At 48.7% G+C, this 14,335-nt stretch overlaps 1 protein-coding gene across 7 annotated transcripts in view; it reads left to right on the forward strand.

Moving 5' to 3' along the window:
- Positions 1–8,131, forward strand: part of DENND2B (DENN domain containing 2B) — a 150,712-nt gene extending 142,581 nt beyond the window's left edge. For all 7 annotated transcript variants that reach the window (XM_046685297.1, XM_046685302.1, XM_046685296.1 and 4 more), the window contains 6 exons: positions 3,132–3,309; positions 3,607–3,648; positions 4,647–4,758; positions 5,525–5,764; positions 6,628–6,714; positions 7,353–8,131. In XM_046685297.1, coding sequence (XP_046541253.1) covers positions 3,132–3,309; positions 3,607–3,648; positions 4,647–4,758; positions 5,525–5,764; positions 6,628–6,714; positions 7,353–7,387 — 694 coding nt within the window. In that variant the 3' untranslated portion in view covers positions 7,388–8,131. The remainder of the gene's footprint in view (positions 1–3,131; positions 3,310–3,606; positions 3,649–4,646; positions 4,759–5,524; positions 5,765–6,627; positions 6,715–7,352) is intronic.
- Positions 8,132–14,335: the final 6,204 nt, after the last annotated feature.

Below are 14,335 nucleotides of genomic sequence, written 5' to 3' on the forward strand. Positions count from 1 at the left end.
AAGCCATGCTGTAGCAGGTGTCCCACATATAAAGTGGAGGAAGATGGGCACAGATGTTAGCTCAGGGCCAGTCTTCCTCAGCAAAAAAGAGGAGGATTGGCGGCAGATGTTAGCTCAGGGCTAATCTCCCTCAAAAAAATAAAAATAAAAATAAATAAATAAAAAAGAGTGTCTTAGTCTGTTCCAGCTGCAGCAACAAAATACTGCAGACTAGGTAGCTTATAAACTACAGAAATCTATTTCTCATAGTTCTGGAGGCTGGAAGTCCAAGATCAGGGTGCCAGCATGGTGGCATTCTGGTGAGGGCTCACTTCGTGGTTCATAGCTGCACCTTCTTACTGTGTCCTCACATGGTGGAAGGGGCAAAGGATTTCTGTGGGGTCTCCTTTATAATAACACTAGTCCCAGTCCTGAGGACTCCACCCCATGACCTAAGCCTCTCCCAAAGGCCCCACCTCCTAATGCCATCATATTTGGGGGTTAGGATTTCAGCATGTGAATCTTGAAGGACATAAACATTTAGACCATAGCACAGCCTATTTGTGAGGGGTGGGACAGGGAGGGAGAGGATGAGATCTTGGCAACACATTGTGTATTTTTTGGTTGAAGAATCCATCACAGGAAGCAGTGGTTTCTCTAGAGTGGTGGAATTATTTCAGTAATTTAGACATTTATTTAGTTGTCTGCTGTGTGCCATACCATATGCCAGGTGCTGATATGAGGGGTAGAAAAGAAAGATCCTCTTTCTGGTATGTCCCCCAATAAGCCCAGGATTCCTAGGGTATTTATTTCTGTATGTATGAGGGCGTAATGAGGGGAGCAGGAGAAATGGACTCCCAAATGCCCTCACAGGGCACTGGGGCAGGAACCGAGGCCCACCTTCAGCCCAGAAGGGAGAAGGAAGAAAGATCAGAGCTGCTGACTTTTTCCAGAGAGTGCCAGGTTTAGAAATGAAAACTGCCCATGCTCACTTTCTGTCACAGCATCAGTTTTTCTGTATCCCACAGTTCTATGTATTTCATGGGGCCATAAGGCCCTCATGAGGGGACCAGGCCTGGAACTGCAACTGGCCAGATATGGCAGCTCCACAGTGCCCCTGTCTGCTGCCTTACTGGCATCCATGTTCATTGTCTGCCAGCAAAGCCCCTGGCTGCCCAGCTCTGAGGCTCTGGTTTGGCCAGACCTTGGTGCCTCTAACAGAACCTGGACCCTGAGATTTCTTTTCCTGAAGGTTCCATTCCCTCACTCAGGGCAGAGCCACCTCTTTGCCATCCCCACCCTTAGCCCAGCTCCAGTAGGGCTGTGAATACAGCTATTGTTTCCTGTGGCTAAAACTGCCTCTGAGCACATTCCAGGACAATTTTGGGAGGAAAATACCTCAGGACCTTGTTCTTGGCCTGGCTCAGCATTCAAGTTTTGCCAGTCTCGGGTCTTAGAAAAGGTGTTCTCTCTGCTCGGGATCTGCCTCTGACTGGAGAGGGGCAGGGTGGGCAGCCCAGTGATGGCACATAGGCCGGGACTGGGGTCAAGGCATAGTAAGCCCAGCCAGCTCATCTTGTGTTGCTCACGTTTTAGGTTTTCCACAAGTCCTGCGTCCCTCTGGCCCAGTTCTGATGTCTGTATTTGTGTGTGTATGCACGTGCACACACAGGCTGTGCAGTGATCAGACCTGGGGCTTGTACAAAGCCTTCTGCCTCCCAAGCCCTAGTCCCATTGGAGGGGATTGTGGAGATCAGTGTGTTCCTCGACCCTGAGATAGCTCTTTTCTGGATCTTTCTGAGATGGCTCTCCTTAGAGTGTGGGGAGCTGCTGTCCCCAGGGAAAGGGCTGTCAGGGCCAGGACAGCTGTCTCTGCCTCAAGGCTGAGCAGTATTTTAGATGTCCATAGGGTGGCAGGACAACCAAGCAACGTACTGCCTGACAAATACTTGTGAACATCCAGAGGTCCTTCTAGAAAAGGGGCTTTGTTTCTGTCGTGGACCGGAACCATGTTCTCTGACTGGTGGGGCATTAGTCATGAAAGGGTAAGGAGCCCTGCTGGGGCTGGTCATGAGAGCCCAGGGCTTCTATGACTAATAGGGCCCAATAGATGTGGAGGGACGGGGTGGGAAAGTCAAGCATGAAGATGACCTTGACTCTAGCCTCTGACTCCTCATCTGTAATGTGATCCCTAGGGAAGGGCCCTTGACTCTCCTCCTGACGGATGGAGTCACTTCAGGCCAGGTGTGTCTCCTGTGTTCAGTGGTGCCCCGCACCAGCCCTCAGCACACGTGGGGAGTGTGCACTCACTTCTGTGCCCTGGAGCTAGCACCCTAGGGATTTCCTCCCTGTCTCCCATTGGTCCTTCTGCTTGGACAGCCAGCCCTGTGGTGCTCCTAGGTTTGGAGGCCTGTATCCTCCTCTAGGCCAAGAGAGGGATGACCCCACTGAGACTCAAGGCTATTTTTTGAAGCCTTGAGAGGAAAGATGGGAATGGGCACCTTTTTCAGCTTGATAAGAATGGTACCATCCTCCTCGCCTCAGTCAGTGGTCAGACCATGTTTTCCAATTAAGGAGAGGAAGGACTCGATAGAGGGCAGAGCAGTAGAAGTAACACTGGGCTGGGAGACAGAAAACTGGTTGTGTCCCAGGTCTGCCACTTATGACCAAACTGACCTTGGGTATCTGTGGTCCCAGCTGTAACATGTAGAATTGATAAGATGACCTCTCTAGGGCTTTCCAGCTTTTACATGCTGTCAATTTGTGATCAGTTCCTGCTCAGCTTACCTTTGCAGTTCCTGGCCAAAGCTGATACTCCCACACTAGGTCAGGCCTACCTGTGCATTTGGGTGGCCTTTGAGGGGTGTATGTGAGTCTCTTCTGTGTTCTAGTGTTGCTATGTACCTTTATGGCTATTTCTAGGTAGAGTCACCAAAAAGAGTAGTACCAGTGTCCTCGAGGCCCTGAGCAGTGGGAATGTGGGGTCTTCCCCAGTCTGCAGGGTCAGACACAGGCCTGAGCCCCATTGGCATTTTTGTTGGATTGGGAGGTTTAACATAAAAGGATGTCCTGAACCCTCGGCAGGCTCTAACTACCGTTTCCAGAAGGTGCTGGGCCTGGGCTCATGTGCTTTGTTTCTGTCTGTCCACCAGTACCTTATCCAGCTGCTCCCATGCTGTGGTGGCCTTGCTCTACCCCTTCTCCTGGCAGCATACCTTCATTCCTGTCCTCCCAGCCTCCATGATTGACATCGTCTGCTGTCCCACCCCCTTCCTGGTTGGCCTGCTCTCCAGCTCCCTCCCCAAACTGAAGGAGCTGCCTGTGGAGGAGGTGGGCCACTTGGGGAACCAGCTGAGGGGAAGGGTGGAGGGAGGGTTGGACAGAAGGAACAGGAACCCCCAGGAGGGAAGGGCAGAGGGGGAAGGAAGGGAGAAAGGCTGCTGGGATCTTCTCATTTGTGGTGTCTGGGCCTCTCTACCCAGCTCTTATCCTTTCTCCCTGGGAGGTCTTCCCCTGGCTGGAGTTATTCCTGTTATCTGACCCTGGGAATAGGGAGGTCTGGAGGCCTGGGGAGGGCATTGCAGGGATGCATACCCTGAATCACTGCCACTAAACTCTCTTTCTCAGGCACTGATGGTGAATCTGGGATCTGACCGATTCATCCGACAGGTAAGAGGGGTACACCGCAGTAGGTGGCCCGCCCTAGGGTGAGTGCTTGTTTGATGCACGCTCCAGAGCACCCAACACTGGCACACACACTACTCAACCTTCACAGCCTGTTTGTTGAGCTCTCTGGGTTCCATATTCACAGAATAGACAAGGGTAGGGAGAAGGTGATCTGAGAAGTCTTGACCTCAGCAGGATCTGCCTTTCTGGTTGGCATCATCACCTTCTGGAAGGCAGCATGGGAGTGCAAAGAACATGGCCTGGAAGTCTGAAGACTTGACCTCTGGTTTCTGCCACCTTGGAGCCATGTGATCTTGGACAGGCCTCTCTGAGCCAGAGTTCTCATCTCTAAAACAGGCATGGTGGTAACACCTGCCTTGAAATGTTGCTAAGGGATTACACATGATGCATAGAATGCTATGGAATGTAAAGGTTTGCAATCATTGTTGCACCTTCAAAAAGCCTCCTGGCTCTCCACAGAGGAGCACAACCCAGTGCTGTACCCTCTGGAAATGTACTTTCTGTTACGCACCACTGACAGAGCTCTGACTCCTGGGTACAAGGCATCAAGGTATGGGCCTTGATGAACTAGAATGTAGAGGCAGGACAGACAGCCTAACCTCATACCTGAGACACAGGCTGGACCACAATCTCCCTGCCCCAAGCCAAGCTCTGCTTCCCACCTGGAGCTGAAGATGGAGGAATTGGGGAGAGTTTATCAGGGTACTGGGTGAGGAACCTCTTGCTTGTCCTGGGCACAGTGGGCGGTGAATGCCACTGGCTCCACCACTTTTTATCTGTGTGATCTTGATTGAGTTTCTTAACTTCTTTCTGAGCCTCAGCTTTTCATCTTAAAATGAGTTTGATAATAGTATCAGGGTTATTGGGAGAATTAAATGAGATTATATCTTTAAGCTTCTCAGACAGGGCCTGGCTCAGAGTAAGTACTCAATCAGCATCAGCTATGGTTATCGTCACTGTGTGTGTTCCTTCTTCCGCAGATGGATGACGAGGACACATTGTTACCTAGGAAGTTACAGGCTGCTCTGGAGCAGGCTCTAGAGAGGAAGAACGAGCTGATCTCCCAGGACTCTGACAGCGACTCCGATGATGGTGAGTGAGGCCTGCCCTGGGCAGAATCAGCTCTGGTCCCAGACTCCCTTTGCTCTGGATCTGGGCCTCATGGGGCCGGGACCCTGTTTCTATGCACCAGACCCTTCTGGCTGATGAGGCTCAAGGTATAGGACCTTGGTCTCATTCTAGCCTAGAATTCTCTAGTTCCACTACCAGTGGGGTTCAGGAAGATATGGCTTGAGTGGGTCTGAGGGGAGAGAAGTATTGTGGTATTTTATCAAAGGGAGTTCAAAACATAAACAACCTTGGGGCTGCTTCTAGGGTGGCCCAGGCTATAAAGCTGCCCTCTTCCTTTAATTCTTCTCTACCTCAGGAGGTTTGGGAAGGATAACCCAAAGACATGTGGCAACCACAAACACTCTTCTTGCTAACAGAAAACTAGTTATTCCTCCTTCTCAGGCCCTGCCTTGAGCCAGTGCAGGAGGTGGAGGGGACTTCTGTGAAGCCAGGAAAACCACCGAGGGTGCGGGGTGTACGGAGAGTGGTCCTCTGGTCTGATTTCCACTCTCATTTATGTAGCAAGGATTTACCAGCTTCCATGTTCAGAGCATAGTTTCTGACCTCCTGGCTCATGGGCTAGTTACAAGCCCAGGGGCACAAGAGATAAATTTTCAAGAACAGATAAGTGGTTCTGGCTGGAAGTGCTGTTGGTGAGAGGGACGCACCACCAGCTGGAGATTGGAGTTGCCGGTTGGAGATTGCAGGCTCTTGACTTGAACCTCAAAGATTTTCTTTTCTCTTCCAGAATGTAATACCCTCAATGGGCTGGTATCGGAGGTGTTTATCCGGTTCTTCGTGGAGACTGTTGGGCACTACTCCCTCTTTCTGACCCAGAGTGAGAAGGGGGAGAGGGCCTTTCAGCGAGAGGCCTTCCGCAAGTCTGTGGCTTCCAAGAGCATCCGCCGTTTTCTTGAGGTTTTTATGGAGTCGCAGATGTTTGCTGGCTTCATCCAAGACAGGGAGCTAAGAAAGTGTCGGGCAAAGGGTAAGGCCAGAAGAGCTTGGGATTGGGGGCAGTGGGGCCTCTTCTCTCACTTCTGCTACTCGCAGGGCTGAATAGCTAGGCACTGTGATAGAAGCTCTTGGGTGTAGGCTAGGGCCAGGCCTCTTAACATCCCTTTTCTTCTGACAGAAACTTCCAAGAGTGCTTTCTTCTCCTCCTATCCTAGGAAATGCCTTCTTAGGGCTGTGGCTCATCCCCACCAAGAGCAGCATGCCATTGGTTGCCCATCCGCTTCTCTGATGCCCTACTTATTCAGAGCAAAAGACCAGACTGAGCAATTTAGGGGGTTCTGAGAGTCCAGGGGTCGGGAATGCTCTTGAAGAGAATTGAGCTAGCTCTTTGTCTTAGGTTGGTGGCAGTCTGCATTCAGAGCAGAAGGTCATCTTACCTCTCGTTATTGCATCAGCTTTGCTCACTCTAGGGCTCTTTCATCTCATCAAGATCTTTCTGTATAACCTCAGGGTTATTCTGTCCACTAATATTGTCCATTTAGTCTAAGAGACCTTTTTGAAACAGCATGGTAGAGTGGTATAAAAGGAACTAGAGAAGGTGTCCACCTGGGGCAGCTGTGAAACAGGCATGGCATCTCTGACATGCAGCTCAGGAACGTGCCCCAGGAGGCACGGTAGTGAGGGCCTCCTGCTATCAGCAGTGAGCACAGTAAGATGTCATTAACGATAGTTTTGAAGAGCAAGTCTGAATTCTAAGATGCTCCTATAAATTATAATTGCAGATCCTTGGTTTCCCTTTCTGGGATGTGTGCCCCATTGTCCCCCTCCAGTAGGCCCCACTCCCTTCCTCCAGTGACTGTTGTCTTCCCTGTTCCTCTTTCTCCTCTTCCCCAGGCCTCTTTGAGCAGCGAGTGGAGCAGTATTTAGAGGAACTCCCAGACACTGAGCAGAGTGGAATGAATAAGTTTCTCCGAGGTTTGGGTAAGCAGCCTTGTCACTGATGAGACAGATGTTCGGCAAGAAGGGAGCGGCTGGGGGATCTGTACCCCAAACTACTCTAAACTAATGCCACTGGGTATTTATACTGGGGCTGTAGACAGAGCAGGAAGAGATCCTTGGTGAAGAGAAGGTTCCCAGCCCAGTGCTCCAAGGGCATTTAGTACAGCATTTACTAAACTACAGAACCAGGAGAAAACCAGATTTCTCATGTAAGTCAGGTCTTTTTGGGTGTACTCCTTCCTGAGTGAATACAAGGGCCATTAGGGCCAGTGAGCTTTCCTCTAGGCCATAAGGGGTCTTTCAAAAGTAGCAGTGCCAGAGTGCCCTTCTCTGAAAACCTCCACCCCTTTCAAAGATCTCAGCCAGTTCCATCACAGAATCATAGCATGTCTCAGTTTAAAGGGAAATTGAGGCCAAAGAAGTTAAGTGGCTTACCTAAAGCCACCCAGTGATTAATACCAATGTCCTAATTAGAGCTCTGGTGTTTTCACTATCCTGGATCAGATCTATCACAGCTGAAATCCAGTCTTTCTAATCCTTTCTCTCCCACCGAGAGGGTGAGGACTCTTGGAAGAGATGATACTGAAACATTCTCACCCTTGCCCTGTCTGGCCCCACAGGCAACAAAATGAAGTTCCTCCACAAGAAGAATTAAGCCGCTTTCCCAGTAACGGAGTCCAGTGCTTTGCAGAGCTTCGAGCCTGGGGAGGGGCCCAGCCCGGGACCCTCTGGGCTGCTGTGGCCGCTCTGCCCCCACAGACTCCACCCTCCAAGCCAGCCCACCTCTGCCTTCACATATCCCGGGATACTGTTTGTAAATAATCTGCTGTAAGCTTCCTTATCTGTTTTTGTAACAAGCAAAGAGAATCTGGTAAATATTTGTATATTCCCAAGGGGCCGGGTGCTTTCCTGCCTGCCCGAGCATGGATGAAGTTTTGCTGGGTGCTGGTGACTGGCCAATTATGTGCAGCTGACTGTCTCAGCCGAACCACTGATCTTCCCCTGGAGGCTCCTGGCCTGCCTGCCTGAGGCCCCTGCTGCCAGTCTTGGGCCCTGGAGAGCAGATGCTGTGTTGCTGTGTACAGAAGGACTTTTTCTTTTTTTTTAAATCTTAGAGTTTCTATTTTTTCCTAGTAGTCCCCCTCCCCTAACCCTGTTTTTGAAAGGCAAAGGCCAATCAATCTACATTTGCAGCATGGTACCAGGTCTTGGGCCTGGCCATCTCTTGTTCCTCCCACCCTTGTGATGGTCAGTGAGTCATGGGAAGCCCCCCAGCGCAGCCAGTGCTCTCCAGGCCCGGCTCCCAGTCAGTGGTGGCCATGATGCGGTACAGGGCATCCTTCCTTCCCACCATGTACGGGTGTTCTCAATAAACAGTGTACAGTTGTTTGGGCCCAGAGCCCCATGTGTTCTTTGGCTTCATTATCTAGAGTTGTTTCTCTTGGGGGATGGGGTGAGATAGGCCAATCAGGGATGAAGCACCATTATGCAGGAAATTGATTACTTGATTAAGAGTTTCGGGGCTGGCCCTGTGGCCGAGTGGTTAAGTTCAACCACTCAGCTTCGGTGGTCCAGTGTTTCGCTGGTTCCAATCCTGGGCATGCACATGGCAACGCTCGTCAGGCCACACTGAGGTGGCGTCCCACACGCCACAACTATAAGGACCTGCAACTAAAAAAATATACAACTGTGTACTGGGGGGATTTGGGGAGAAAAAGAAAGAGTTTAGCTTCAGTGTGGGTCACTGACCTCCCCTGAAATCGAGTTCTCTGGCCTGAGTTGTATGACGGGTCTTAGAGGTATCTTGGAAGAGACCTTTTAAATCATTGTCCTAGTTCAGCTTCCCTCTCCAGTAGCCAACTGTTCAGATTCTATGTAAGTGTGTCCAGTGATGGAAGGAATGCTCATTGCCCTTTGGCTCCACTATTAGGTGAATCTTAACATTTTCCTGTTCAGTATGAAGCCCTTAAGACATCACTGGGTATCCTGACATTGGTGTAGTGAAGCCTAGCCAAAGCCAACCCAGGGCTTGCTCACAGCCCTGGCCCAATGCCTACAGCTCTTCCATGTCACACTGTGAATAGGTTTTTTCATTGGAACTCTAGGTTTGAATATAGGAAGTTCTGGTACATTCTGTGGAAGATCAAGAAGAGAGAGAAGCAGGATGGGCAATATGGGTGGCTTAGGCTTTCCACCCACCCAAGGCCTTCACAGAGCAGAGACCTTGAAAATTCCCAAGATGAGGCATTAAGTGAGAACTCTCTTCCTTGGTATTGGGTTTGGGTCTGGCAGGATTTGAACCACAGGGTAAAGTTTCCCTGTCCTTCCACCCTAGTCTACTTAAACAGGAGGCAATCACATCCTGAGTTCTCTTCCCTCCTTTCCCCATCTCCATGGAGGCCTGTGCAGGTCCCAGCCTGTCCATGGTTTGGGCTTGCTATCTGCCTCATAGGGCAAAGTAGAGGATTTGTCTTTTGGGAGGACAGAGTCGTCTTTGAAAAATCCTCCTACATAGTGGGCTGTGGCATCTTTCAGGAATAGGAGGGCAGGGATTGAAGCCTCACAGGTCTGGGTTTTCAACTGAGGTAGAGAGAGGACAGTGATCATAACCAGAAAGTCTGGAGTGAGGTATAGTTACTTCCAGAACTTGTCACTGTTAACACAGCCTGGGCTTCATGGCAGCCATAGAAGTGGATTCCTTAATAATAAAATAATACAGTTTCCAAAAAATGCTATTTCTTTTTCCTTTCTTCTCCCTCTCTTTTCTAATGCGGCTCCAAAGAATCCTCAGACATGTGATCAGATCACAAGATATATTGATGCAAATTCTTTTTTTGTAAAATTTGAAACTTTTATGTGTCTTGAAAATCTTAAGATACCTAAGATTAACCCTAGGGATTCCTTCCTCCTACTACAGCCATAGCTCTCATCCCAATTCAGAAAATGCATACGGGCTTGGAATGCGCTGCAAGGGCCCCTGCAGTGACTACTATGGGCAAGGCACAGAGTCTTATGGGGAAGGTAGAGGAGGGTGTGTCCAGGGGGGCTGGGTTGGGGTTGACAAAAAGTGTTCGAGGCTTCTTTCCAAGCTCTGCTTTCACATGATCTCTGGACCCCTAAGCAGATGGTTCTCAACCCTGTTAGATCCAGCACTTTCCTTTTCTATAGCAAAGACTACCTTTCCCCTTTACTATCCTGAAATGAAATTCAGGTAACATAACCTGCCTAAACACATTTTAACTGTAATAGAAAAAGGGAGAAATAAAAGGAAAGTATTTTGGGGGCTGGCCCGGTGGTGCAGCGGTTAAGTGCGCACGTTCTGCTTTGGCAGCCAGGGGTTCGCTGGTTTGGATCCCGTGTGTGGACGTGGCACTGCTTGGCAAGCCATGCTGTGGTAGGCGTCCCACATATAAAGTAGAGGAAGATGGGCACGGATGTTAGCTCAGGGCCAGTCTTCCTCAGCAAAAAGAGGAGGATTGGCAGTAGTTAGGTCAGGGCTAATCTTCCTGGAAAAAAAAAAAAGGAAACTATTTTGTTATAAAGTATGTATTTAAATATGTAAATACTTGGGCAGAACTGTACTAGAAGATACAATGAAGTCAGATGCTTACGCCATACACAGAATTACTGTGAGTACAATGCTACACGTGCAGACAGATAAAAGTGTGTTGTATTAGCAACTCAGATTCTGCTGAGTAGGCTGTTATCATTGGTAAGTTTTCTGAAATGAACAATTTTTGGTAACATTCTGAACAAAGTACAGTATTTGGAATCCTGGAAAACAGAAATTATGAAAACTTTAAAAATTTTTGATTATGTGTAAAGTGGAGTTAGGTTCTAAGCTAGATTTTTTCTGTTGTTTAAATCAACCCATACATTGCAGGACATCTAGCATCCCTGCTTGCTTCTCCTCCATGACTGTGAGGAACAAAAAAATCCCCCAGACATTTCCAAAACGCCCCCTAGAGGATGGTGTTGCCACCATTGAGAACAAGTGTCCTTAAACAGTGCCTGACACAGCTGCTGAGGGGCAATGCAGTGTCTCTTCTGCCGGAAGTCCCAGTTGACTATGGGGTGTGAGCTCTCCCGTATTCTGGAGCTAAGAAAGGCCCTGGGTTGTCTCCTGTGAAATCAGTCTGAAAACTTTTAGAGCCGGGCAGGCTGCCCCATCACATCTTTCTAAATGCTCTTTTCAGTAAGTAACCATGGTCTGGCAAACTAGTGCTGAAATGAGGCGTCTGGGCTTTTTAAAGGCAATATTTTGAAGGAGTTCCTATGGAAAGCAGTATTATTCCAACTCTAGTTCACAATGGATGGTCTGTGGAATAGCGCCCCAAGAAAATAACTCAATTATAATCACAGCTCAGTTAAATTTTTGTTAAAAATTATACCATTTCACATGTAGACTTGTAACCTACCTTGTACCCAAAATGACTTACTTATAAGGGTACATAAACAGGATATTAAAAACAAAAAACAAAAACAGTGGGAATGAAAGTAAAACAAAAATTGGGCTTAGGGGCCGTCCTGGTGGCGCAGCGGTTAAGTGCGCACGTTCCACTTCTTCGTGGCCCGGGGTTTGCTGGTTTGGATCCCGGGTGTTGACATGCCACTGCTTGGCAAAAGCCATGCTGTGGCAGGCGTCCCACGCATAAAGTAAAGGAAGATGGGCACGGATGTCAGCTCAGGGCCAGTCTTCCTCAGCAAAAAGAGGAGGATTGGTGGCAGGTGTTAGCTCAGGGCTAATCTTCCTCAAAAAAAAAAAAACAATTGGGCTTAAAATAGAGCTGGAAATGAAGTATACACTTTAACCTATATTCTTACACCATACACAGTTAGTTTCTAGAGCCCAACAACATGGTGGTATGCGATCCAAAACATCTTAAATTTGCCTTGGGGGGGGTGGGGGTGGGCGTAATAGGTCGTGTAAACTCTAGAACAAGAGAAAATATTACTTTCCAGCCAAAGCAAGTTACTGCTAATTCTTTTTAGTGCATTTGTATTGCCTTTTAATACGAAAGTAATAAGCACTTGGTTAAGTAAGAAACTCAAACTGTACCAAAACATTCATCACCTCCCTGCCCTCCCCAACCTCATGAGGCAATCCCTTCTCTGTTTTATGTCCTTCCAGAACATTTCCATGTGCGTACTGGCATTTTTTCAGCCCAGGGTACCTTGAACATAATTGGCGCCGATTCTTTTTGAGAACTGAAACAAAGTTAATTCTGAGAGGTGTGGAAACCCCCATCTTGAAAGTGTACATAAAGACCACGCCTCTTGTTCTTAAACGCAGCCGAAGTGGGATTTGAAGTGCCGCGAGGTTGGCGGAGACGCCCACTCTGAAGGGGGCCCACGCGGCACGAGAACCGGGGCCCGAATTAAGCCTCCCGCCTGGCCTGGCGGTCTTCCCGCCCCACGACCCGGCCGGCCCCGCCCTCTACCGGAAATGGCTGAGCCGAGGGACGGAGCCGGCGCCTATAGTGCTTCCGGTCACAGGGTCAGCGTGTGGGGGAGAGGTCAAGGTGCCCCCGGAAGTGGAACCTCACGCCTTCCGGAAGCGGCTCTCGGGGGCGGAGGCGGCGAGCTGAGCCGAGGCGGGTGTCGTGAGGGCGCCGCGGAAGCCGGGCGTTTTAGACCAACCGGGGAGGCCGTGGGAGCGTCGGGCAGAGCAGAGCTTTGGCCACCGGAAGGCACGTAGCCTCCCGCCCTCTGGTGTAGGCGCGCATCTTCCGTTTGTTTTCGTCCCCAGGGGCTGCCTGCTCTTGGGCTAGCTATCGAAGGGGAATGTTTATTTGAAGTGAAAACTTAAATCCGATTTAGCACATTTTGACAATGAGGACTGATTTTACAAATCATGTGGCAGACATTTCCCATAAATCGAGTTATAGCTGCAGCACCGAGATTCGGATGAAAATATATTTAAAGCACATATACATTCGGCTAGAAATTATACCCTTAGCAGTGCAAACTTAAGAGAAAATTTAGCTGTCAACCTGATGTGTTAGGCGATATCATTTTCTTCACAATTATTTTAAGAGATATGTGAACAAAAAGTGAAGGCCACGGAGTTAGCGGGGCATCTGATAAAACTGTTCCCTGTATTTGAGGGAACCGCATTAACCCTGTGTACTCATTGTGGGCCTCTGTGCCTCCAGGACAGGCTAGTCACTGCTTGGCAGTCTCATGAAGTTTCCTACGCATTGACTGTTTTGTATCTCAGCAGAGGTTCACTCTGAACTGAAATAGAAAACCAAAACGTATCCTTTGCCTTTGATCCCATAAAACAAGCCAAGCGATCTAGTTAAGTCAGTGGCCTTCATTTATTTGGGACGTGAATGCCTGGCTTTTCACCAGTTACCCAACTTCCTTCGGCAGCATTACCACCTGCAGAGCAATCAAAGCACAGGCCCAGCTATTAGCTGTAGATACTGGTGAGTGAGCAAGCTGGACGAAGGGATCAGTAGCTGCCCTTCCCAGGACAGCATATGGGATGGCACATTATCTGGGGGTCTCTTCCATTTAGAATGGCTGTACTAACTAGTGACTTTCATTTAGTGTGTCCATCTGCACCTCCGTACAGGATTGGGATGAGGACTATCTTATCCAACCCTTCTGTTTCTGGATAGTTATGCTACCACAGGGTGGCAACAATGAATTCCTGGAGAAGAACCTGGCCTTTCAGGGACTAGTGATCTCCTAAACCACACCCTTTCAGGCCTAACAATTTTGCTGTCAGCCCCACCTCAAATGAGTCAGTAAGTCCTGTCCCTCAAGTCTCCTGAATCCTATTCCTTTTCAGTTGTCATTCCCATTTTCTTGGTCCTGCCTCCAGCCTCCCACTGTAGCCCAGTCTCTCAACCACAGCCTGGTTAGAGAGCAAGCCTTCTCTCCAGGCCCATCTCCCACACACCTCCCCCCTATTTACCTAACCTTTCCAAACTGGTTTCCTTAAATGCACGTTTTGCTCTTCCCTCTTCTTGGACCCACTTTCCCTCTGTCTGAATCACACCAAGGAGGTTGACTTCTTGTCTGCTTCTGTAATAGTTCACGTTACCTAAGTTACTAAGAGTCAAACAAAAAGTTTAGTAAATGCTTTCCATTCAATCCACACAATCCTCAAGTAGGTACCTGCACCTAAATTTTAAAAATGAGAAAATTGGACTAAACCTAAGTCATACAGCTTATTAGGTTTGGATCTAAATTTCAAACCCCATCTGAATCTTAAGACACTATATACATTTCTGTACCTTCAGTGTCTAGTCAAAATCAAACATTAAATGGAGTTTCTGAATTCTTTATCAACTACTGACCACCTGAAGCCTCAGCTTCCATATTAGAAGCCCTCCCAAAAGACATCAAGGGAAAACCCATCATTTTTACCTTTCTCCCTCAGCACCATTATGCAAGAGACAAATCAATGACCCAGTTATTAGTCTGTCCAACTGAGTAAAGCCTTCCTGACACCTTTTAACTCTCCAATATCCAAATCAATTAAGTTTTCCTGCCCTGTGCTCCCTTATGCTTGATAGTCCCATATATCCTCAAAGGTTGTCATGAGATTTGTCCCATAGAAGGTCATGGTCCCCAGCCTATGGTCATCCCA

The sequence above is a fragment of the Equus quagga genome, chromosome 14 (genome assembly GCF_021613505.1).
Source record: "Equus quagga isolate Etosha38 chromosome 14, UCLA_HA_Equagga_1.0, whole genome shotgun sequence".
NCBI lineage: Eukaryota > Metazoa > Chordata > Mammalia > Perissodactyla > Equidae > Equus > Equus quagga.